The sequence below is a fragment of the Periplaneta americana genome, chromosome 12, assembly GCF_040183065.1.
Source record: "Periplaneta americana isolate PAMFEO1 chromosome 12, P.americana_PAMFEO1_priV1, whole genome shotgun sequence".
NCBI classification, from domain to species: domain Eukaryota; kingdom Metazoa; phylum Arthropoda; class Insecta; order Blattodea; family Blattidae; genus Periplaneta; species Periplaneta americana.
Window position 1 is genome coordinate 76980815 of NC_091128.1, and position 27886 is coordinate 77008700.

Sequence of the window (27886 nt, forward strand, 5' to 3'; positions counted from 1 at the left end):
GAAACAAATGCTAGGGAAGTGATAACAATTGTAGGATAAGCAGTCATGATTGGTCGAAACATGTCGTTCTGTACCGTTTTAACTGGTCAAAAGTAGTATGACGTAGTAAAAGTGTAATTTTCAATAAAAATTAATTGTATATTTTTCATTCTGTATACTACACGAAACTTAAATAATTTCTATATTAAATTACGTCTTTGGATAAAAAATAGAAATTATACAAGAATTATACCGTATTAAATTGTGTCTTTTGTTCAAAAATAAAAATAATACAAGAATAACAACTAAGAACAACAGAATTAAATAATGATTTATCTTCCTTCTGTAACAAATTTTTCCTATATACATTGCATTTTTATGAACACACAATCAAATACAGTAAAATCCCTCGTATCTGGCACCCAAATAACCGACAATACCAAAACAACGGCACTTTTGGCTAAGCCAAAAAAAAAAAAAAAAAAAATAGTCATTCATGTGAAAGAGAAGTGTCAGACAAAGATGTGAGTGGTTTTCGTGGATCACACATGCCGCATATTGTGTACTCTTTATATTGTTCATTGTGAAAACATAGACAAAAAAACTAATTATGTCCCGGAGTATATTGGGTAGCATCGGTAAGCTGTCACTTCGACCTTGCAAACAATGCACCCGTTTCAAAGGGGTGGATGAGTCTAAATAGGAAAATGTAAAATTCTCTGTCCCTACAGAGCACAAAAATTTCATTCGAGTGAAAGATAATATCATGGCTATTACCGCTAAGCGCTGCTGCTGCTGCTGCTGCACAATGGATTCTGCAAAATGTTCTTAACACTCAAACCATTGAGTGCTACTTCATCGTCTTCATAGTTCAATGTTGGCTACATTGCTCTTAACGTCACATGACTCACATGAGTGCCATTTAAAACTGTCATAAGGTTACGAAACTTTCAGTATTTTTTACGCTGTTATGTATTACTGTATTACAATAATTATGAACTGATTAATGTACATTACTGTATTCAGTACTAAAAATAAACATTGTACATATTTCAAAACTTTATTTTTAAATATCTATATGAAAATTACTAAATTTCAACATGGGAAAAAATGTCTGTGCAGTACGATATGTCTTTACATAACCTATAAACGTATTTTCCAATTATCCGGCAAAATCAGTTGCCGGCACTGGCTTTATCCCACAGTTGCCGGCTACGAGGAATTTTACTGTACTGTCGAATTATTGGTATCAGTCACAACTGATTGCAATTAGGAATGACAAAACCAAGCCAATACAGTTACTCCTGATTTGTTTGATCATACCTTGGAGTTAAATATAGTGGTGATAGTGACAACAGTTAGGAGAAATTTTATTATTAACTTGAATATGTCAGCTTGATGATATCTCGTAGGTAAATGCTACATATACATAGAGCAACAATTTAAAATGGTTTTCTTACCGTGAAATGAGCTTGTGCTTCCTTAGGAAGAGAAACATTTACCAAGGCGACTGGTATTTTGAATGCATTTGTGACGGTGAAATTTCTAACACCCAGATTCAAGCCCAAGTCAGAGCAATACTGCGTGACTGAGGCATTAAACTCCAGACCACCTTCCAGCACATGCGCTATATAAGGTATCACTACCTTATGCTGACTCTGTTTGCTTTTTATCACAAGCTTACCACTGAAATGTTTACTTTCAAATGAAGCTTTCCCTGGGAACAAGAAACAACAGTAATTAAAATAACACCATTCTAAAATGCCAACAATATATTTTGTACATTAAAATTTACCTATTAAAGGTGCACAAATTTAAATCATAATATAAAGAACAGTGTTTATATAGAAGAATTTCAATGAAGTGAGAACAAAATTCAGGGGAATTTAACTCTTATGATCTAAGATGTATTCTCACAGAAGTTCCTTAGTTTGCTGCTTTGTGGACACAGTGTGTTAGCTGTGTGACAATGGGAATAAATGAAGAAACTGGTTATTAATGTTGCCAATCTGACTATTTTAAGTACCGGTATATTATAAATATCCATAATTTACAGAATTCGTCAGTTTTATAACACTGATAATATTACTGAATTATAAAATCGTCTTTCAGTACAGCTGATTTACAATTTCAGTTAGTATTAGTCACATTTGTTTAATTGGTCAGTAATTAGATGTTGGCAATAATGTTAGGTTTGAATCTAATAAACACAGGCTATTGTTGTGAACAGATTGGGTAGCAGAGAAATGTGTTGTCAATGGTTTTCAGTTCAATGTTCAAACATTATATTCATACGAATATTTTAAACCATAAACCGTAACATGTGGTATGCATTGGGGTTGAACATTTCATTTAACTGATAAATCGTTACGTGCTCCTTCAGGGAGAAATATGAGAAATAGGAGGAAGTCTTGCAGTACAGGTCAGCATACAATAGTGGTCAGTTTGTTTGTAAATACCGACAACAATTAGCAGGACGTGCAATGTAGTAGTGTTCGTTGCTTCTAGCAGTCAACAATCACTGATAATTAATTCAAACTTAAATCAGCATTCATTCGTTAAAAAAGTCAGTTGGAACTCTTTTCTGTTTGCTGTGCCATGATTCAACTAAACCTAAACCGATTGAAACCAAGGCAATTCAGTAAGTATCGTTATAAATCTTGTTTCGTTTGATTCAGTCATCATTTATGAATTACTTTTGTGCATGATTCATTTTACGTAACATAATGATGCGACAGAAAACAATATTTTTATGTTTTGCTGTGTGTCAGCCAGTACTGATCACCACTTGGTTGTACAGTACCTGTCACAGAGTGAGACTTAACGAGGAAGATGGGGGGGAGGGGATTTTCCCCCCTGTTGGAATGTTATCCCCCTCTCATAAATTCATATTAACATCCCTGCCAGGGATAACTTCTATCCTCCCTCACAAAATATAACTGTTTTAATACAAGTATACTTTATAAAGTACAATATAAAGTAAGCAAAGAAAATAATATTGATGTATTATCATCACCGGTAAGCTGACAACAATCAATAACTTAGGAATTAGGCCTACACATCTTATCTTAAGCCTGCTCATGGATATAATAATTATTATAATCAAGATACAAGACAAGCAACTTATTTGTCTATAAGGAAAATTACACTTTAAGTAATACAACATTTACGACTCTCGTTTGTTGTTTTACTATGATATCTCTGATTAAACTTTCACATGTTGGCAGGAGATCCTTGTTCATATCATTTTGACTTTCCTGGAAAGGATACATACATAAGGCATGATCAAAAGTATCGGACTATATTTTATTGCTCCTAAAATAATTACAATATGAATGCAGGACTTTGTGGTGTGTGCCCTTAGAAATTACTATGCATATTTATTGTTGTATGGTCTATAAATGCTTGTTATGTTCTAGTACACTGATCAGAGAATCTACACAAAGTTCTGCCACAAACTCAGCAGCATTCAATCGGAGACCAATGAGAAGATTAAGAAGGCTTTTGGTGTACAATCTACAATCAGAATTAAATGTTAAATATAAAAATTGAATTCTAATTATAATCCCCCCCCCCTTTATATGATCTTCCAATCTGTGTGTAATTACATTCAACCCTCAATTACATGCCACAATAATAGAGACAAGGTCACAGTTGGAATAAGACCATGGTTAAGCCAAGAGTTTTTAAATGAGCTGTTTCACAGATTTAACTTAATTCTATCATGTGATTCATATTTCAGAGCTATTTTAACATTTTATTAGCAATATTAGCACACATCTCTACCAATGCAGAAAAGCAATACATAATCAAACTAATAATTACAGTAAAAAAAGTTAAGCTTCAATGCGGCTAGCCTGTTTCCAGACAAATGAGAAGAGATAATAATTTATGTATACACACATTTACTTAATTACTAATAGACTCTTACGTAAACCAATTCGCATATGACGAAAATTTACTACAATCGGAATTTTCTTGAATCTTGCTAACATTTGTTACTATGTGTGTTGGACTGTACATTTACCATTTTATAATGTTTAGACATAGAGCAGAAGGAATATATAGTACACTGTAAACTAGATCTACAGTAATGCTTGGAAATTGAACAGCAAAGAGCAGTAAAAACAACTGTAATTAATAAAGAAGAGGATGCTGACCAAATATGAATCTATTTAATGTTTCATTTAAAGTTATGGTTAGCAGACAAAATGCTCACATTGCTGTATCAAGTAGTTCAGACCCAGAAACAAAATTTGGATCACCTGAAGTTCCAGTTATAACATACTGTGCATGCTCAGTGGCCCAAAATTTTTTTCTGTGTCTGTACAAACACTAAAATTGTAGGATTTACTTCTCTATATTTCTTGGTTCATTCTTTCTTCATAACAGCCCAAACAGAAGTGAATGTGCATGCACACACAAACAAAAACACAAATATCTCTCAAAAGCTGTCTTTCTTTTGAATGTTCTGTATAAGAACAAACATTTTAGTCATAATGACGAAAACTGAATCCTCTAGCTACAATAAATTGTAAGTACATGAATCATAAAACTCGAAGAAATTAATCCAAAAGAAATGAAGTGGTGTCTCAGTACCATAATGTTAATCAATTTATGTTTCACAAGCAAAATATAAATTGGAAATTGAATCACATTCCATTTCAATAAAAAAATTATAGAAACCTATTATTGGAGAAAAATTCGTTCTGGCACCAGGAATCGAACCCAGGACCTCTCAGCTCTGCACGCTGAGTGCTCTTTCCATCTGAGCTATGCCGAGACCCAACTTATGGTGCTGGCCAAATTCTCTTCCTTTGTATTATCTTCAATAATAGGTATCTACATGTTGACTGCTTATAAAAAGTAGTCTTGATTATTCAATGAGGTTGGCGAGGCTTCTTATATGAATATATACATATTGTTATAAAAATATATATGGACAATTAGTAATACTCACAATCAAATGTTAAAACAGCTACTTGTGTCGGTGATTTTGAGTCCGGAGGAACTTTCACAGGTTGAAAATCAATTTTCAAAGCTTTTGACACTGGAGTGGTAATAATATTCTAAAAAGCAAACAATAAAAAGACAGTAATATTTCGGAAAACAAAAAATACAAAATTAAGACATTTATCACAACATATTGAAGATAGTACAAGATAAAATATCCCCACAGATATTTCTAGAGCATACTTGTATTCGAATCATTTTCTTCCACGAGTTATAAAGTAGGAGTCTGACTTCTTTTGGTTTATCTCTGCTTCCTCCAATGCCAAAATCCAGCACGTCATCAGGTGAATACAGTCCTGCATGAGGTGCTACTTCCACTTCCAACGGCACAACCAGCACTTCTTCACTTTTGTTTACTTTGATTCTGAAGGAAAACAAACACCAAACACAATGACTTGTGTCTCCTCTTTATCAATCACTTACACTGTTTACATTTTATAAATTATCACTTCATAAAAAAATACAAAATATAATCTTGATATGAAAATCAATTTTGAAAGTTTTAGAGAAATACATATTTTCAGTATTTCTCATATCAAAATATGGATTTTGGCATGCAGTGTGTCTATCTGTTTGTCTGACTGTCCAAGTCTTCCTGTCTTCCTACCATTAATCTGTCCACCCAGTAAATATTTAGCCAATTTCATAAGGAATGTTCTTAGATGAATCACAATTTTAATTCCAAACAAAACGAAAATTACACACTCATTGACACAAATTCTTAAATTCTTCCAAATTGATACCCATTACATTCAACAGGCGGCCCTTAATAATAAAGCAAAGATTTCATGCCTCAGAAAATGCTTAATTTTTTAATATGTACTAAAACTTCATTTATACATTTTATGGAGGTCTGAAGACAAAAATGTATTAAGTGAGAAAAACTTATAACTGAAATTTCATTTAATAACATACTTATGAAATAGCATTTGAGGACTATATGGGGAGAACTAGTTAAGTCAATTTAGTAAAATTTTTTCACAAGAGAAATTTATAACTTCACAGTTAAGCCATATTTGAATTTATAATATAGTACTAAAATTTATAACACACATTGTTGAGAACTGTAAGATTATTTGTAGAAAATCTTAGCTGATTACAGCCAAAGCTGGCTGATATAATTACATTTCAAACTGCACTCCAGAAAATTTTACTACACTGGCTTACCATGTGATCTTCATTTAATAACATTTGATTAATTTAAAAAAGAAAAAAGACAGTTATTTTGGACTGCCTGCTTCTAAGGAATAAACAATGCTCTCAAATTGTGATAATTGTTCCACATTTTCTTCAGTTGCATCATGGTGTTACAAAATGTTTCACTGTTTCTAAAACAGTAACAGCATCATTAAAAGGACATGGAAAGCATGGGCAGCTTCGAATTTCCACGAATTTCAAAGTGGGCATCTTTTTAACAATAACACGTATTGTATTTTCGCATCCTTACATTTTAATGGCAAACCTAATTTCAAGCAAAATTGATTTGAACATATAAATTACGTTTCGTATCTCCTGGAGTTTAAAATACGATCGTTTAAGTGTAAAAAAAAAAAAAAAAAAAAACTATAAACGAAAAATTTATAACCGAAATAAATTGACATGGAAAGTATAGGAATTTTGCTGAGAATTAAAGAAAAAGTGTATAAGTGTGAAATGTATGAAAGAAATTTTACTGTAATACTTTTTTCTGATCCAAATACTAGATAATCCAATAAATAAAGAGAAAAATCAGAACAAATGAGTATGTACTTACTTTAGAAACCCTTAACTTTTGTCACTTTTCAATATAATGTATTTCCTTCCTCCTCTACAAGAAGACATCTGTCTTGTCACTCTATAAGCTTTGTAACTACTATACAGAAAAAATCTTTATATGTTATTGCAGTTAGTTTTTTGTTTTAACTTTATCGTTACCACCGAATTTGTTTAGTTTGTTTTCTTTTTCGTAACTTAACACCACACAAGTCTCACGGTGCGAGACTTGAATTATAAAGAAGGTATGGCAGAATCTCTTAGGCAATGCATTTAAGAGTAATATAGGCACAGTGGGGACAAACGTTATCCTGAGAGAAAAGAAGTCTTTTCCCTTTTCTTTGATTTTCCTAAGACACAGTAAGTTACTCCTTTAGTAGCATACAAGGTTGTTTCTGATCTCTAATAACGAATTTGAATGACATCATGTGTGTCAGGAATCACACCAACAGCTGAATTGCGGCGAGAGGTGACAGACCAGTAGTGAGTGATTTCATAATCAGAGTGCACGGTGTATCACAGTAGCAATGTCCAAAAAAATCGAGCCTTTTTGAGAGGGGTACATAACTCTTTTCGATGCCAAGTACAGTTACGTGAAAATCATAGGAGTCTGCAAAGAACGTGGTTTCGTTATTTCCAAGAAAGGCATCTTGTGTATACCTAATAAGACTGGCAAAGCTCGGATGGGATTAAGTCCAAAGTGAAAAAGCAAATCCACCCCCTGTCACAAGTCGCCGCACCCCATGAGATGATACAAATTAATTCCATTCGAGCTTTACCAATCGTATTAAGTACACAGAAGATGCCTTTCTTGGAAATAACGAAACCTCGTTTATTGCAGGCTTCTTTTATTTTCACTTAATTGTACTTGGCATCAGAAAAGGTTGTTCTACCCATCTCAAAAAGGCTCAATTTTCTTGGAAATTTCTGCTGTGAGTCATCGTGCACTCTGACTATGAGATCACTCACTACTGGTCTGTCACCTCGCGCCACAGTTAAGCTGCCGTGTGACTCCTGACTCACATGATATCATTCAAATTCGTTATCAGAGATCGGAAACAACCCTGTACACCAGCCTTTTACGATGCACTTTGGGCAATGACTCTGTCGGTAAATTAGTCTACACAACTGGCTGGCTTCATATGGGTGAATGGCGAACAATCAAATACCTACCATTAGTTAAAAAATCAATCAATCTTCTTAATCTATCCAGCTGATTGCTGACAACATAAAATTAGTTTACAAAATATAAAACAATGCTATCACTGTTTTGTCTGCAGATAGTTGATATCATAACAGGTAAGGGTGAATGCTATGGAAAAATATATACTCAATTATTTGGAATAGTCAGACAAAATAAGTCCAACAGATATTCATATCTTTCTACCCTGATAATGGAGCCTGTACATAGTTCAGAAATGTTAAAAATGTTAAATCAGGACATGGTGAAATGTGGCTTGGCTTTTCAAAGGCTAGACTTGGAACAGATCCTTGCACTTAGGCCTGTTTTGGTCCAATGTGCACTCTATATAAGCAATGATTGTCCAAGTCAGACATGTGGCCTGGATGGTATTCGTGAATATGATGCTTACAGGTGGGCCATCCTGTCTCAGCCCTGACAGAGCCAAATCTCATCCTCAGCCGAGTACCTGACAAGCCCCAAGCCCTTCCTATATCAGCACTGGAAACCTATACAACCCCCAAAACTTCACTTCACCATATTTTTAACTATTACAGATGATAAATGAAATGAGGGGAAGGTGGGGACAGTTGGTGAAATAACACAGAGAAATGGGAGAACTTCAAGAAAAGCCCTCTATAATGTCTGCTTTGCACACTACAAGTTTCATCATGACTTAGTCTGGAATCAAACCCGGAACTCTGAATGAAAGACCAGCATGCTAGCACTTGAGCCACAGATAGAGTTGAAACATCAGAATACCCAGAAGTCTATTTCTGATCATATTCACGTAAAAGCCTAAAAATGCATGTAATTATACACACATTTCCCATAGCTATATGAATTTCAATGCCATTTGAACAGTTAGCCTCCTATATTTACGAATCATCCTACCAATATTCTATTCAAGTGTTGGTGTTGAACCTTTGACCAATCTTTGTGGTCTTTTTCATCCACAACACTAATTCTTATTTACAAATGAGTGACTCACGTCAGTGCCAGAGTTGCCTAACCCACAAATTTTTAAGCCCCTGATTTCTGCATAGAATGACTGTAAATTATCATTAATGTGTGTGCCAATATTAGATTATGGTAAAGGAGAAATAATTTCCAATTGTTTAAAAAACGACATCTAAATTTAGACTTCAGTAACTTTTTTTCAGTGTAATTGCGGTTTAGGTAACTCTGACACTGAGTCACTCAAATGGATTTTAGAGAATTTGGAGGTTCATTGCCACCCTTACATAAGTCCGCCATTGGTCCCTACCCTAAGCAAGATTAATCCAGTCCCTAGCAACTTATTCCACTTCCCTCAAATAAATTTTAATATCCTCCATCTACGTCTCAGTATCCCAAAAGGCTTTTTCCCTCAGGTCTTCCAAGTAACACTCTATATGCATTTCTGGATTCACCAATATGTGTTACATGCTCTACCCATCTCAAATGTATGGATTTAATGTTCCTAATTATGTAAGGTGAAAAATACAATGCTTGCAGTTCTGTGTTGTGTAACTTTCTCCATTCTCCTGTAACTTCATCCCTCTTAGCCCCAAATATTTACCTAAGCACCTTATTCTCGAACACCCTTAACCTCTGTTCCTCTCTCAAAGTGAAGGCGCATTCACAACGAAAATTAAATGTAAATGTAAGAACATAAAACTTAAACGCGTAAAATTACTGCGATGTAGGCATTCACAATGAAAGACACAAATGTATTAGCCAATCAGAAAAGAGAAAGAAGTGGAAGGATGACAGCTGATTCAAAATGGCTACTTGTATCGTTTTTGTTACAGTTTCATTCTTGACTCACAAACATCAACTGTAAAAAATGCAGAATTTCTTTATAAAATAAAAATTACAATTTCAAAGTACTTTCTGATTCTGCGGCATTTACAATACTCAATAATAAAAATAAATAACTAAATCGTTGCAAAATGTAACAAAATGAAATAGATTATGTGCATACATTAATTTCATTCATTAGTTAACATTAATGTAAAACATATTTTTATTTTTCTCCAATAATATATATCATCATGTATGATTACATATTAGTCATTGATTATTCAATGAAGATGGCGAAGTCCTCATATATGAATATAAAGTATATATTTACTTCACAATTCAATTCACGTAACATTTCATCCAAAAACGCCATTATGCAACTGCAAACAACAAAGTGCATTCTGATTGGCTGATTTCCTATGTTTCGCATAACCATAAATGCAGAAGCTTGGAACTTGCAAGCTTCTATGTTAATGTTTAATTGAACATTCACATTCTTGTTTACATGTTCCATTGTGAACGGTTCCATTATATTACATATCATGTAGCTGTTACATTTATGTTTAATTTTCACTATGAATGGGCCTTGAGAGTCCAAGTTTCACAGTTATACAGAACAACCAGTAATATAACTGTTTTATAGATTCCAACTTTCAGTTTTTCTGAAAGCAGGCTGGATGACAAAAGCTTCTCAACCGAGTATTAGTAGGCATTTCTCACATTTATTCTGTGTTTAATTTTCTCTCAAGTATCATTTATATTTGTTACTGTTGCTCCAAGGTATTTGGATTTTTCTGCCTTTCCAAAGAATAAATTTGCAATTTTTATATTTCCATTTCATACTATGTTTGGTCACAAGACATACACATATATTTTGTATTTCGGGATTTACTTCCAAGCTACTTGCTTCAAGTAAAATTTCTGTGTTTTCCCTAATAGTTAGTAGATTTTCTCCTAACATATTCACGTCATCTGCATAAACAAGTAGCTGATGTAACCCATTCAATTCCAAACCCCCTCTGTTTTGCTAGACAACACTCATCCTACCATTTTTAAACATAACAACCCACTTACAGAAATTGGCACAGTTCACAGATGTGATACTGCATTGCTCGCACATTCTTGAATGGATTTGTGTAGGTTTTATACCTTCTGCTACAACAAACCATAACTCTTATGATTGTCATATCAGCTTTTACAATTAGTCCAGGATATTAAATTTTACATGTATTGCTTATCTTGGTAGATACTGTATTGTGCAAGAATGGCCAAGTCTGCCAATTTATGTTCACAAAATATGATACAAAGCCAATCACATTATTTCATGTTATATTAATTTGTCTCTTTAATTATTGAATTACCCATTTATTTTAATGTTATATAGGAAACATTAATATTAATTGCTAAATCTCTGAATACATAGAAAACAGAAGAACATAAAACTGCTATTTGTAATTAATTAAAACTAGAAAGTTTTGTAATTTACTGATAAGTAAAAAAGTTATCAAATCAAGTATATTGATATTAAATGTATTATATTTGTGAAGAATTTGAATCCTATAACACTGTCTAGAATTTAAAGAATGAATATTATATTTATTACTGAAAAATATACCTGATATATGCTGTATGATTTTTTTCTGCTTTTGCAACAAAGCGAATCCTGATGACAGGTTTTGTATGAAAAGGTGGTATCTCCCATAAATGTTTGGGGCCTTCCAGTTCCCCAGATGGAAGTTCCAAGTGGAACTCACCTCCACTGCTGTATACCTCCACAATCTACAAGGTAAACAAAATCGTACCAATTGTGAGATCATTATGTAAGTATGTATGTTAAAATGAGAGTAGTCCATAAATCTGGTTACTGCATACTACAGATAAGAATACACTAATAATAAATTGCCAGAAGAACGGCTCTTATAGTTAGTTCTCTGTTGTGTTGTCAACTGATAATAGTCAGCACTTCGTATAAATGTGAGACTTTATAAAATCTACAAATAAAAAAAATACATTTAAAAAAGCACAAAAGCCTTCCTTGTGTACACTGTAAGATCAAGATGAATGAAACACATACTTCTGTTTCATAGAAATATGACAACACAGCAGAATTTCCACAGTAACATAATCATGGGACTGAAGCCGGATGGTCTATGGCGAGTCCTCGGCATCACTTCATTTCACCCCTTTGATCTGATTACCTGGTTGGGTTTTTTCCGAGGTTTTCTCCAACCAAAAGGCAAATGCCGGGTAATCTTTTGGCGAATCCTTGGACCTCATCTCATCTCACTACATCTCGCCAAAATATTATAAAAAATTGTAGAAAATTACTAAATTGTAAAACTGTAAAAATTATCAAATATTGTAAAAATTGTAACTGTAATATTGTAAAATTTTTACTTGCTCCACATCTTAAAGCTTCATTGCTCATGTAAGATCTATGGAACATAATAAATGAATGAATGAATGAACGAAACTCTGTAATGGGTAGACAGGTCAAATTCTGAAACTTCTTTTAACCAATCTTCAAAGGAGCTGTAAGGGTCATTCTTTTATCCGCCTTAGTGTAGTGACAGTAGCAATGACAGTAACAGCAGCAGTGGTACTACATGATGGTGTGATGGTAACTGCTGGGGTAGCTTACTAATAGTATGGTGGGTGGTAGTGGTGGTTGGTGAATTATTACAGTGAAGATATGATTGTGGTTGATGAGTACTATGATATTGTGATGATGACAATTAGTATGTAGCTGTATAGAATATTCCAGTTTAAGAAAAAACCATTAGTCTTACAGGTCTTGGCTAGTACACTGTTGCCGCAAGATGCCTCCATTAGAAGAAAGAGTGAAATATAATATCTCTATCTCACTCTCTTCCTAATACATACAGCGTTCTAGCAAGTTTATCCGTACAAGATAGGTATGTTGAGTCCGTTCAAATTATTAAAAAAAAAATAATGCCATAATGATTCCTGCAAAAACATATACTAAATTAAAAGAAAGAAAAAAGAAAGTAAAAACCGAATTTCTCCATACATTTTAACCGACTATCCTTTTCAACTCAATCTACCCATGTTTCACAACTTCAATTCAACTCTTAATAGAAACATTAAAAATCACGGAACAAAAAAATTGAACTGAAATTTCAGTCCTAGTGCATAATAAAATTCCTGTGAACAGATTGTGTTTCGTAAATTTTTATTGGACAACTGAAATTCACCTTTCTGAGGTCTCCACAGGTGATGAATATGTTGATGATAATAAATTAATTATAATATCAATAATAATATTGATAAAATAATATGCTAATGTACAACTTATATGAGTATTTAATTACTTGTTTACTTAAGCCTAGGATAACCAGACGTCCTCTTTCGTCCGGACATGTCCTTTTTTTTTAGGCCTTTGTCTGGGGTCCGGGCAGATTTAAAAAAAATCAAGAAATGTCCTCCGTTTCGTAACTTGTATGCCTGATATTTTGAAATTATCTGATTTGATGCCTTTTTTCAAGTAATTTGCCTGTAGGTGGCAGCAGTATCAATGGAATATACTGTTTGCCAACGATCATAACTCTCTTTGCTCCTTGTTATGGTCGTTGCTCACAGATACCTGATAAATCGAGAAATAAATATTTTCTGTTCTCTTTAATAATTATAGTTTCCTTAACTTTCGTATGTACCTAACTGTAAAATCATTATTATTAAGTTTTTTCGTAATTATTTTGTAATTTAGTAATAAAATAGATATTAACATACTTTTAAGCATGATATAAGCCTAAATCTGTACTGTAAATATTTTGTAACAGAATAGATATTGATGTAATTTAAAGTATAATATAGGCCAAGCCTATCTAAGTACATATTTTCTGTCCTCTTTTTTTTTTTTTCGAAAAATGTCCTCCTTTTTTAAGCTTTGTGTCCTCTTTTTATCGATGTGAATCTGGTCACCCTACTTAAGCCACATTATCCCACCTAATAAAGTAATTTCTTTTAGTAACAACTGACATCACAATACTCTCTGCAGTATGCAAGTGTAAAATAACAGTAGTCATAATTGGGTCATTATGATGGACGACAGTTGAGATTAAAATAAATTGCCACATTCCTTCCATGTGGCTGGCACATGCTCTAGGAATACGAAAAGGAATAGTGTAGCTGCCACATTTGCTCTAGACAGGAAATATCACAAGACATTACAATGTATAAAAACACAACTGACAACTGAGTGAGAAAAGCAGCAACATACAGTATTTGAACTTTGACCACTGGAAAACAAAGGAATGATACAGGATAACTTAAAGGCCTCTTGGCCTTCTTTGCATTAAACTCAAAGCTTGCCACCTGTCAATCATCATACTGACTGAATTACACTCGAAGGAGTTCAATTGGTCATAACAATAAATTTTCACACTGTGCCTAGCATGAGAATAATGTTCACACTTCATCTCCTATAATGATTGTGAACGTGATCATGGCTTTATAGAATTCTTAAATAGTAATTTTATAAAAGGAAAAAATGTTCAGTAACCTCAATTTCATAAATCAAAACACACAATACTCTCCTGTACTTTATAGAGCTACCAATTTCGAGTGCCCCATTCTCTTGTAAACTTCATATGGGGAAGTACATCCATGATTCCCAACACTCAGACGATCAAACAGATGGTACACTTACTGTTTACTATATGAAACCTGTTACTTGGATCATCAGTTATTCTTATTCCAGTCCATAGTATCTGAGTTCGAGGAAGACTTTAAAATATGAAGCATAATGTGGAACAGAGTGTGTTATTAGTACATACTTCTGCTTGGTATAGATCGAATTGTGAGTGAAGATTTAAATTTACGAGAAAATTTCCTAGTGTAAGTACCCCAAGTAAATTAATGATAAAGAAACTTCATAAGTCATTTTGCACTACTGGTTCCATGTTGGACACGAAAGGAAACAGGAGAAGAGAAACTACACAAATTGAATCATTAACAAGAAATCCAAGAGAATCTGTCAATCATCTAGCAGTACAGTGTGCAGTTTTTAAGTAGATTCACACAGCAACAAAATAACTGAAACTGTGACAATGTAAGATTTCAGTGGTTCAAAGACTGACATATCAGTAGTGACACCAGAATTCAGTTATGTAACTGGCTTCTGCAATCTATAAATTACGGAATTGTGAGTCCAGGACTGATATTTTCACTGACGAAGTGAGGCTAGATTCTTCATAACATTACACAAGAGGAACTGGACCTAGTGTTCAACAATTTATTGAAGGAATCCATAGCTTGTCTATAAGCATATGGACATTATTTCGAATATTTGTTATCAATTAAGGTAAAATTGAACATAATGATAGCATTTAATATACATTATTACTTTATAGTTTGATCAAAACATTGTAGAGTAATCTCTATTGTCTATTTCACTGTTAAGTTGAGTCCTAGTATAATGGAGCAAAAGCCCAGAATTCAATTTAAATGAAGTCAATTTAGATATTGATGGGGAATCTGAAACCAGGCTTAATTGCATTTTAGATTTCACCCCCCACCCTCCAGCCACTTCCCTTTAAAAATTTCAAATAGCACCACCATATTTTTATACTTGAATATCACTGCCTGCTTGATCGCATCTTACAGCTGCATAAACTGCCTTCTCAATCAAAGTTATTTTGCCGCTAGGTGGCAGGCAGTACCCACCGCCATTAACATTATCAGTATATGCAAAGTCACTACCTGCCACCTAGCATTTACTCGCATATAAGCATTGATTGGGCAGGCAGTGTAAGCAGCCACAGAATGTGATTCAGCAGGCAGTGTTAAATATGAAAGAGCATTCAATTGTTTATACAACTCATTCATTTATTTCACATCTTTTGTTTTATATCATTGCCTGGCAACCTCGATTGTTGTTACTGTTAATTAGAGCTGAAGCTACAAATACCATTGAACATTTCTTGTAATGGTTGTGTTCATGTATTAAATTATTGTGAAGTGGTGAAAAGAGAACGGAAATCATAATAGAAAACAGACCTGGGAAACAGCATTGAGGTCATTTAGAAATCTGACTCGCGTAATTGTGTGTTAAGTTAAATTCGTGGGATACGAATATGGTTGCATTCTAGTAAAGTAATAGTCGTCGTGATATGAGAGAACATAGTTGTATTGGTGATAATGGTCGAAGATATATTGTGGTATTTGGTGCATATTATTGTCGTGGAATTGTGTTTTGGTATAGTATACTGAGGACCAGTGAGTCGGTATATCAATGGTTGTAGTCAGTGAGGTTAGATTGCAGAATATTTTGAGGTTCGACGATTGTATGGGTATAACGTAGCGAGTAGAATTGCGCGGAGTTTAGACAATGCTACGTAGTATTGAGAATTGGTGGAACATACGAGAATACTGTTAGTTATGATATAGAAGTTTCTAGATCACAACGAAGTAATTGTATTTGAAAGAGTAGTTAAAATGGGAAAACAGACTGACTAGCTGATTGGAAGTATGAGTATTTCCTTCCTCCTCTCGTCATGATAAACCAGAGTTGTAAAGTTTATTGTACAGATCTGTGGACAAAGTTTATGAATGGCTGTGGTTAAAATAGTATGATCCATATTGTATGAGAGATAGTTAAAGTTTATACTGTATGATCGTATTGTATGAGAAGTACTTTCAAAAGAATTGAATTGTATGAACGTATTCTACAGTAATCTATATGAAAAGAATACTGTAACAGGATCATATTGTACAGGAACTTAACTGAAAGGAATATTATGAGAGGATCGTATTTTATAGAAGTTAATTGAAACGAATTTTTGTAAGAGTGGTGGCCATTGTGTATATTAGATTTAGTATTATTGTATGTTAACCTTTTCATCGTTCAGTTACATGCACCTTTGTTATTCACTGATCAACTCATTGTACATTATTGTTGTAATTGTTACTCATTCAGTCAGATTATATTATTACGTTATTATTACTGCATTTATTAATTATTGCTTCCACTGCGTAAACCAACCAAACCAGTACACCAGAAACATCTGATTTAGCAGCTGTAGGAAGTAAGAAGTATTTATGGTAATTTATGGCAGATTGAGAGATGGTAAAAGAAACTGCAATTGGCATTTCAACTGCAATTCGTGACTCGAAATAATAAACAGAGATAGAAGCTATGATGTAATTTCTCGTTATCAGCATTCATCGACATTCAACTTAATTAGCTTAATCACTCGACAGTACACATTCTGAATATTGTAAACACATGATTTATTACACTTTCACTGCAAGACTATATATAACAATAGATAAGATGAACACAGGACTATAATTACAATAGATAAGAGATAATTCAATTAGCTAATGGAGCACATTATATGAATGATTTCACAATAAGAATTACTTATTTACTTACGGCTTTTAAGGAACCCGGAAGTTTATTGCCACCCTCACATAAGCCCGCCATTAGTCCCTATTCTGAGCAAGATTAATCCAGTCTCTACAATCATATGCCACCTCCCTCAAATCCATTTTAATATTATCCTCCCATCTACATCTCAGCCTCCCCAAAGGTTCACAATAAGATATATTACAGTATTGTAAAATGAAATAAACTGAAATATTATAAGTAATAATTGACATTAAAAGAGGTGTTTGTATCAATATAGTAATTTTATTATTGTATTGGTATTATTATATTGTGTCCAAGTGCAGGACAGCATGTGATTATATGTGCTGACACAATAGTCGTGCTAATAACTCTCTGATGCGGAATGTACATGCCCTCCCTCTTGCTCCGCACAGTCCCTGCAATGCCTACATACAGATGTCAACAAATGACAGCGCACTCCCTCAACAGTGGCAAAGAAATTTCAGACAAGTAATATATGTGTGATCTGGGGCAAAAGACTAGCAAAAGATTGGGAAACAGCCAGCACATGATGGGAGGGCTCAAGATTCGAAGTCCCGTACTAAGTTGAAATGTACAGTATGATTATTTAGTCCTGACAGTCACTGGCAATGTGCGCCTGGGTCAGGCGAGTCCATTAAGTTACACCAAGGGATGTTAAAGTTAGGCTGTCGCCTGCAGTCAGAGCGATCTGATGTCACGCATGCAGTATAGCATTGTGTTTCCAGTACAGTTAAGATGTACTGCATTCCTTTACCGATGCTCATCCTTATCTCAACTCCAGAACTCTCCCCACTACTCCTATTACTTCCCCTCTTTCGCGTCGCTGAGCTGTCAGGACTAAATAATCAGTCTGTACTGTCCAGAAGTTCGGAGGAAAATAAATTAATACCTGGTAATTAACACGTTAGCACATCAAATATCTAACTGAAGAAATATTAGCTGAGAATGATCATCTATATGAGCAACACTACATTACATAGATAACAAAGAGAGAAATATTAACTATCACAGAGTAGGAAACAATGTGTAAAAAAAAAACACAGAGAATTAAGTTGTACTTCTTAATGAATAACTTTCAAAGATTTAACATCTATCACGATAAGAAATATGTAAACCAAAATAAAAAAAAATATTTGATTTACCTGCATAGGAGTTGTGTGAGGATTGTGCATATAAATAAGTGGAGAGTATGTAGAGTTGAGAGGCACTCGCACACCCACCAATGGCCTCAGCCGATAGGGACTGCTCACACTTGCCCCCTTCACCTGTAACAAAACTTCAATTCATGACCAACAATCCCATGAATTATTCAGTTTGTTTACATCAAACCTGAATAAAATTCCAGAAAACTGAAAGATTATATTCACTGAAAGTGGTGGTAGCAACATCTACCACAGCTCTTTGATGATTCTGTTAGAACAAAAGATAGACTTTGAAATATGAATGTAAATACACGTTTTTAAGACAGTAAACCACCAATTAAGCATTATTAATGAAGGGGAGGAGTTTCACCGATTCTCGGTGAGGGCAGGGGAAGGAAATAAAAAATCCCATGAAGAGGATGTTCACCCAACTCTACTTTTAAATTCCCTTACATTTCTCTGTTTTCCAGACACAAATCTTATTTCTGTGAGTTACAATTTATAAAATGAAGCTAAGCTGAAAACAAAGTACCTACCCTTCAAATAATAAAAAAATATATATATTATATACGTTATATTATTGGCTAAGATCACATCGTACATGAGCCTGGCTCTTATGGTAGTGGCTAGAAACATTTTTGTTTTATAAATTTAATTTGTACTCACTTTGCTAGCTAAATAAATATATACTGTCATTTTTCATAACTATGGTCCATGATACAACCATTCAAAGAACATTGTAGAAGTAACATAGACCGTTCATAGATAGCTGCAGTGACTTGACTTCAAACTACAGTACAACAAAAATATAGATATACAAGGTACTAAGTTATGGAGTACAAAATTTGAATGGTTGTATCATGGACCACGGTTGAGTTCCAGGAATATAGTTATGGGAAATGACAGTATATATAATTTTTTTTTTTTTCAATTGTATGTTAAAAACATCTGTAATCATATAGCGTATTTAGGATCTGTGGGTATACCAATAGGCAATATTTACTATTATTCAGTTCCATTTCTATTATGTGTTCTAGATGGCTTTGTGTTCATGTAACTGATTATAGATTTTTTTTATTTATGTTTATGATATTGGTAATTGAGGCAGTGATGAATCGTGGCACATAAATTTCCAATATGGCATTTGCCTTTATGACTGAAGGAAACCATGGAAAACCCCAGTCAGATTGGTCGGTCACGACATTTGAATTCAGGATCTCCCAAATGTGAGTCTCAAATGCTACAGTTTGAGCCAAATCGCTTGGTATCTTGATCTTTGTGAAATTAACTACAATAAGAATGTGTGCTACACCATGTAAGTACCTACAAAACCAATGTCCTCATTGGTCAAAACTGTCTTAATAACTAAATATAACAGCCTTTCCTCACTGAATGGTGGCTGACTTAAACTTAATGTATTGCTTGGTACGCCTATATGTGTCTCTCATATTCTGTATTCTTCGGGTTAAAACAGAAAAAAAACTAGGCACCTAGATTATTTAAAGTTACAGTATCAACGAATACATGTATCATTATCAACCGAAGTAGTTAAAATAATAATAAGTGGAAGAAGAAAACATCTCTAGAACTTTTTCCATAATCCCCTAATATTTCCCGGTTTTACATAATTTACCAAATTCTCCTGATTTTCCAGATGAGTAACACCCTGTAGAATCCCCCACTAATCTCAATGCATGGTGAAAAATCTTGGCGTTCTCAGCACACATACACAAGTAATAATTCATCTAATTTATTTTTTGTTAAATCACTGTAGAAGGAATACATCTAACTCTTCATAGGTTAGCCTTGATTAACAATTTCAATGGCCACCATTGCCATCATACTTTTACATAAATTTCTCCACTTTCATTCTGCTTTCCTTAATGTCGCAGTATATTTGTATCTCTATTCCAAAGCTGATCTCCATTCTCGAATTTCTCAACTACTTAGGCTATTTTGTTTTATTTCCAGAAATATTTTCTCCCATTTTTCAGCCATCACAAGTTATTTGAAACCAGAAACAACTGCAAACTATAGACTGAAAGACTCTAAACAAATAACTAAATAGTCAGCTGTATGTTGCAAAAAAAAGGCAAAAGCACATTCCTCTCCAACAAGACTCTGTGACAGAACATACAGGTGACTATTCTATGGACGAACTTCACAGATTATATTATTCAAGGATGGAATTATCAGAAGAAATGTGCAGCCCCTTGATCGACTTTTATATCTAGGAAACTGCAAAGTATATAAAAACAGTTCACACACCCTAAATGAACTGAAAATAGCATCTGAAAAATATCACTTCCATTTCTCAATGAGAACTGTAGGAAGTGACGTGTCACTTTTTAAACAGGTGTGACAAATCTTTAGAACAAGAAGGCTGATAGTTTCAGCATCTTTCTTACTTTGGTGAGTAAATGATGTTTTAACTGCTTACATTTAGTAATATTTTATAACAGTTTTTGGTGTGTAGATCCGAAGCAATCCCTTAACGCTGCATTAGCGGCACAATTAGGGAAGAAGAAGTTTTTGGTGTGTCGAATTGACGATACTGCACTGCATATCAGCAATAGCAAGCTTTCTGCATTAACTGGAGTCTGCAAGAGGATCAGCCATGAACCAGGTGACCGCACTGTGGTTTCTCTACAATCTATTCACCCAGTTTCTACACTTTGAGATAAGATGTGGGAGTAGAAGGAAACACACTTAGTAGGGAGGACCAGATGCATTTATCTGAACCAAAGGAGGCAGAGCCATTTCGGAGAACTTAATTTTTTTTTTTTTTTTCAGATAATCCAAGAGTAGCCTACTATTTCTGGTACTGATATTGTACTAACTGCTTAACAGAAACAGCATCACACACACACGGGAACTCTTGTCACCTCTTACTCAGCCGTAACTGGTTCCACAATTCTCAAGGTAGGGGAAGGGGGTAGATTGACAAAATGAAAGTAAACAAAGAATAACTTCCACTTGATGGGAGCTAATGTACACCCATTAGACGCTCCGAACACAAAGTGAACTGAGGGTATGCAAAGCATATTTCTTTACCTACTGCACTCCTTAAAGGGCATTCACCCTTATTTGTAGCCTTGCTGTGGGGTGAAACAAGATGGTAGCTGTGTCATTGGCAAGCATTGGCAGACCTTCAGAACATAAGACGCAGTTAAATTTTAAGACAGTATTTTTTAAGAAAAAAGTGCGTATTATGGTCCAAAATTACAGTATGCGTTTTTAATTCCCTTTCAGTTAAGATGGGTTTCGGTTAAAAATGATATCTGGCTAAGCAAGATTTTATTGTATACAGAATATTTAATAAACATTATAAAAACTTTAGTGGGGTGCTACAGCAAGAAATTTGAAGCTGTTTGAGAAAGAGAATATATGTCCGCCAAAGCCTCCTATCAGAGCTATGTCACTGTAAAAAGTGCTAATCTTTGCAGGTAGCAGAGTTTCTTGAAACTGATGGGCATTTTGGTCCATGGTAACTGTGTCCATGTTTTAAAAATATTATAAATAGCTTCCGTGGGCTGGTAGGGTAGGATATTTTGAGCCATTTGAGACAGGAATGCATGTTCGCCAAAACATAAATTAACACTGTACTGTGTTTATAAAACCAACAATCCCACCATGAAATAGGTTTAGTGTCTCAGTTCACAATAAATACTGGGTGTTCAGTTCAAAATGTGTCTTGGCTCGCTGTATGCCGTCATGTGGCTAGCTGATGAGCCTAGAGAATTCAATCTTCCTACACTTCCGCAGCTCAGGTGTATAACCTAAGAGGCAGAGAAGTTGGCTAGCAAGTACGGCGTTCATTCTGAAGAGTACGTGCCGATACGTACGGTAACGCCAGTAGTGGCAGGAATGTGAACTGTTTGGAAATACGTACTGTCGGGATATGGGGAGAGGGTTAAGACGATTACTTACGTATTTGTTGACATTAACTTCGACGGTCAACATGGACACGGAGCATTTGATTTGTGTTGTGGAATGTTACCGTACGCAACCGATGATAACAAATACCCTGCGTACGACTTGCCGGCGCAAAACACAGTTCGAAAGAGGTTATGGTAGCACACAGACCGTACAGACCGCCATCTGTTGCTACGACGTTCAAGTTATACCGTACACGTTCTCAAGTTCAGATTGAAGAACGCCTTAAATAATAGGCAACTTCTGTAACATATAAGCTGAAACTCGCTTCAAATCGGTGACCCAACAACAGTGACGTCATGACACATTTTGAAATGAACACCCAGTAGAAGGTAAACAACTCACAATGTTTCACTCTTCTCTTGTCGCCACTTCACTGTTTATAGGCCTGAGGGAGAAATGAGCAATAATGATGCACTGTCAGCATAGACTACAACTCAGGGTAATAGATGATACGGACATATTACCCCTACTGTTGATGCATGGAGAGCAATATTGCCTACTACAATAACCCAAATGTACCTAATTGCCGACTACAGTATTGCTTGCTTGTTGTTTCCTACATGGACACACTAAAGAGCCTTAATTTCAAGCAACTTCCTTTTCTGCATTGATTAGTACTTTTACAATGACGCAGCTTTGAGTCCACACCTGCGGAGTAATGGTTAGCGCATCTGGCCGCGAAACCAGGTGGCCCAGGTTCGATTCCCAGTCAGGGAAGTTACCTGTTTGAGGTTTTTCCGGAGTTTTCCCTCAACCCAATATGAGCAAATGCTGGTAACTTTCGGTGCTGGACCCAGGACTCATTTCACCAGCATTATCACCTTCATCTCATTCAGACGCTAAATAAATCTAAGATGTTGATAAAGCATCGTAAAATAACTTACTTTAAAAAAATATTTGAAAAACGTAGCTTTGAAAGGAGGCTTCAGCAAATATGCATTTCCTGCTTCAAACAGGTCCAAATGTTCTGCCGTACAAGCCCAAGAAGATTTTTACAATCTTTATGAAACATCCTGTATAGTTCACAGCATTAGGTGAACATGTAGATTAACCGAAATACACTGATCACAGGTTGTGTTCATATATAACAAATTAAACAGTAAGAAGTTTCGAAATAGAACGTAGGAGCTGGAACAGTTTGATTGGGACTTCATGAAGAAAGAAGAGTAATGATAGCAACACTCAAGAAAATGTGCATAATACTATCTTTGTTCACCATGAATTTCATTTTGACATACTGGGGTTTGAACCTCGTTCTCCAACATGGAAATCCAATCCTGTAATCATTTATGGGTAACTAATGGTGCATTGTACAGCCAGTTTAAAAATATTCACCTGATATTTGAAGCTTCCTTCTGATGTATGTATGAAGAGGTTACTTTCTATCTCGCCCTCCTCTCTCCCAAGGAAAACAACGTTAAATGATGTGTTCCCAAGGGGAGGGATGATCTGCAAGTCAAAGAATGACAATCATTCCTTTTCAATGCAAAAAGCTTTTGTGAACAATGCATACATAAAGAGCTCCAAGTCTTACCTTGTCTTCAAAAAATGAACTGTGAAAATGAACTGTGTTGCCCGATATTGAAGACATATGTATTGTTTTATTATTATTCACGTTGAAGAGAGTAACCTTTTCATGATGGGGCATCCCAAGATGTCTGAAACAAACCAGAAACATTCAATATATTACACTCAGCACTGTAATCAGTCTGGGGGGGGGGGCAGATGATGAAAAGTCATCTTCTTATTTTTCACATTAAGACGATGCCTATTAATATAGAAATCCTTTCTGTGTTAATATCAACGTAAAAAGTAATTTCTTATATTGCATTTTTTAAGTTTTTTGACGTTTTTGAACTAATAGGTCAATTTTATATTTTTTTTTCGGCATTTTTTGGTCATTTTTAATACTTTGAAGAACTTTTAGATAATTCTGAATGTATTTTACTTTTTCTTTACGGATAGGTTTGTTAAATCATTTTCTAACCAAATAGGTCAGTAGTAATTACCTACTGAATAAGTGAATAACAGTGAAGTTTGAGTTTTATAGTTTGGAACAGACTCTAAAGTCCATCACTCATTCCACTAAGGCTTCACTTCATACAACGGAATTAATATAAAATGCTTGACAGCAGCTTTGTTTAAGTGAGGACTTTGACCGCTACTGTTCTTTTGTTGGTACGAGGGTGTCTTTAGAATTTGTTTGAAAGAAGAGAAACTTTCACCATGTCCTGGACTGAACGTTGTGTCCTCAACTTGGTTTGAAAGGGATATCTACTGTAGTAGACAGTATTTTTAACATAAAGATTTCAAGAATGCACGCTGTGGCCACAATTTGTTTTGTCATTCACACTCCCTCATCTGGAAGATCTGGTAACAAAAGTGAAGCGCGGAAGGAGGAGAAGACAGAGAATGAAGGCAATGACATGGACCACCCCTGATTGAAACACATTATAAACCCTCATTAAAATCTACAATTTTCTCTTAAAACCTTAATTTTGTTGCATGTTCTTTTCCTTTATCTTAGCCAAATTCCAGGAAGTTGCCTCCTCTCTCCGAGATATTCAGGGCAGTCACTGACACAAAGTGACTAATTTTTAAGAAGTTGTGGTGCGAGTACGGTGGATAATAGGCCTATTTAAATGCCATTTTCTTTTAATTTCATATCATTTTTCTATTAGTTTAAGGGCATTTTAATGATCATTTTAAGCAGATTTTTAGGTCATCAACATCCGCCCCCTAGTAATCACTATTCAAGACATGTTTTGCAGGTGGACCAAGCTTTTATTTGGATATCCTATGTTCATCTCAGATGAGATAATTAAAAGATTCTAAAGACAGAACCAAAACTACGAGGTCTGATCAAGAAGTATCCAGACTGGACTCAATTGCCCTCATAGCAGTCCCCTTCCAAAGCCACATACATAGCATAGCAGTGTTTCCACTTTCTGAAACCATCTTTTGAAATAGCAAACAGCTTCTTCGACCCATTTTCTTTCTGTTCAATATCTTAAAATATTTTCCTTTCAAGTTGAATTTGTTCTTCGGCAGGAGAAAAATTAGCAAGTGGTGGAATCTGACAAACCGGGCGGCTGGTACACCTATTAAATGCAATGCTTAACGAGAATTTACTAAAGTTGCAATTCAGCAAAACCCCGATTTTGTGTGACTTCGAATTAACATACTGGTAATCCCAAATTTATCGTAAGAAATTTTAGGTCCCAAAAATGAGTCCATAAAAGAAATATATTTTCATATCTGATTTAATGTAAATTGTTTTAGAATAAAACCAATATTTAGTGTAAAAATTTAGGAATTCCCGAATTTTTTTTCATTTCAATGTTTTCAAAATGTAATAGAATGCTCAAGCTTGCTGTCATTCGGTACCTGAAAGTTTCAGTGCAGACATACCTGAGCAGAGCCAAAGTATGACAATGTTTCAAGTGGTTTGAATCTGAAGGCTGCTTGGCCTTTGGACTTGACTTTCTATTATGCACTTCACAATAGCAACTGTGAAAGTTTCAAGTTTGGGTTCGTATGTTTCAGTAAGATGATGTTTAATAAGGATTCAGTAAAGAAGTAAATGAAGAGGATGACTGTGAAAGAATGGACACCGAAAATTGGGTACAAATACACAATACATCTTATGACTTTGTGGCTTGTGATGATAATGTAATCACAACAGGTATCACTGATGTACAGAAAATCTGTGGTGATTGAAGTAGACAGAATGGTAGTGATTATGATGAAAACAAAGAAGAGGAAGAGGATACAGAAATAAAACCTATTTCAACAATTAGTGAAACTGTTGCCAGTATTGGCACTGCCAGAAACCATGTACTATGTAACATCATTTAAAGTGGATGACTCTGTAGCCAGGGTAAACCAATAAGAAAGGGACAAGCAAACAACAATTTTGGACTACTATTTAATAAACTGAGGTATGTTAAGTAGCCTACCTATCTTTTGTTCGTAAATATCCAGATTAACTTGAGTACATTTTTGGTGCCTGGTATATTACAATTTTGCCAAATATTAATTGCCTATGTTCAGACGCAGTTCGTGCTGTGTGTTCAATGGTTTACTGAACCCCCTATAATTTTTTTGTTAAAAAATCTTATTCTCTTTCACTAGTAAAAACCGAGAATATACATGCTTTAGCATTAATATGCATACCAAAATTTGGTTGAGTTGTGCTCATATTGATGTGCAAGTTACTTGCCAAGTAGGAACTGGCAGAAGTAGGACTGAACACCCTGACAACTGGTTTTAAAGACAGAACGATGGGGGAGTCAGATGGTGTTATATGGCTATTATACACAGTGAAGTAGCTAAAACGTACTTGTAGTGATGGCAGAGGCAGGAGTGAAAATTCCTACTGAACTGCTGGGCGGCGATTGCACCCTCCGTCTCTTTCTACTGAGTCCCTCTCTACCTTTTTCAGCCTTATAGATAGAATGTGACTTTGTGATGATTATTTTACCTCTATTTTGGTGCTTATTTTATCTTGATTTTGGTGAATATTTCGTGGAAATATCAAGATCTGAGTTAATATTTCGTGAAAATAGGATACAGCACACAAAATACAGGGTTATTGTAAAAGATGGACCCAATTTCATTAATTTGTATTTAATGAAGTATAAATTGGACATGAACAATCTACATACTAATAAAAAGAGGAAGTTCCAAAGTTCTTTTAACACAGGTTATAAATGTTCAATGTGTCCCTCCTCTGCTGCACGGCAAACATCTAAGCGGTAGCCAAACTCGTCCCACACGCGAAGAAGCATGTCTTGTGTTACTGCATTCACCGCAGTAATGACACGGTTCCTCAGTCAGTTCAGCTAGAGTTGTTGGTAGAGGTGGGACGTAAACAGCCTCCTTAACATAGCCCCACAAGAAAAAGTCACATGGTGTGAGATCAGGAGATCTCAGTGGCCAGAAGTGTAGAGCCAGGTCTTGATTTCCCATGCAACCTATTCATCATTGAGGAAAGGATTGATTTAAAAATCCTCGAACATCACGGTGCCAATGGGGCGGAGCTCCATCCTGTTGGAAAATGAAGTCTTGTGAATCTTCGGTAAGTTGAGGAAAAAGCCATTGTTCCAATATGTCCAGGTACGTTATTTCACTTACAGTGCTTCCCGAAAAACAGAATGGTCCATAATGGTTTATGCTTTTCCTAGTTGGTGGTTCAATGCTGAATTGGAGATGAAACACCCGCTGCACTGTAACTGCCGACTCACTTCGTGCAAACTCAAGAACACAGAAAACCTTATGCTGCATAGTAGCCATCTTACTCACAACTGACACGAAATGCCTGCCTATTGGCGCGAGTACCCTAGCAGCCGTTTACGCAACTATCACCGCCCAAGCGGTGGAAAACAAAACTTTGGAACTTCCTCTTTCGTTCGGTATGTAGACTGTTTATGTCCAAGTTGTATGTCGTGAAATACAAATTAATGAAATTGGGTCCATCTTTTAGAATAATCCTGTATTATGTACAACTTGTAGAAATCCAGTTAGTAATTTTAATTTTGCAAACTTTCTGATACATTCAATATTACGAATATTCAAGAACATAAATACCATTTTTTCTTGAAAAGTTGACTTACTTCTAATCATTGCTTAACATAAGTTACACATATTTCGAAAAAGTATTGAATAGTATTCTTACCAATCCACAAACCGGGGGGGGAGTTC

General features: G+C 34.9%; 1 protein-coding gene across 2 annotated transcripts in view; it reads right to left on the reverse strand.

Moving 5' to 3' along the window:
- The window catches only part of Tmem131 (Transmembrane protein 131), a 178636-nt gene that overhangs the window by 71387 nt on the left and 79363 nt on the right, over positions 1–27886 (reverse strand). For both annotated transcript variants that reach the window (XM_069841568.1, XM_069841567.1), the window contains exons 5-11: positions 23718–23841; positions 23519–23632; positions 18245–18367; positions 11325–11488; positions 5176–5356; positions 4940–5048; positions 1440–1696 (exon numbers count right to left, since the gene is read on the reverse strand). In XM_069841568.1, the coding sequence (XP_069697669.1) occupies positions 1440–1696; positions 4940–5048; positions 5176–5356; positions 11325–11488; positions 18245–18367; positions 23519–23632; positions 23718–23841 (1072 nt within the window). The remainder of the gene's footprint in view (positions 1–1439; positions 1697–4939; positions 5049–5175; positions 5357–11324; positions 11489–18244; positions 18368–23518; positions 23633–23717; positions 23842–27886) is intronic.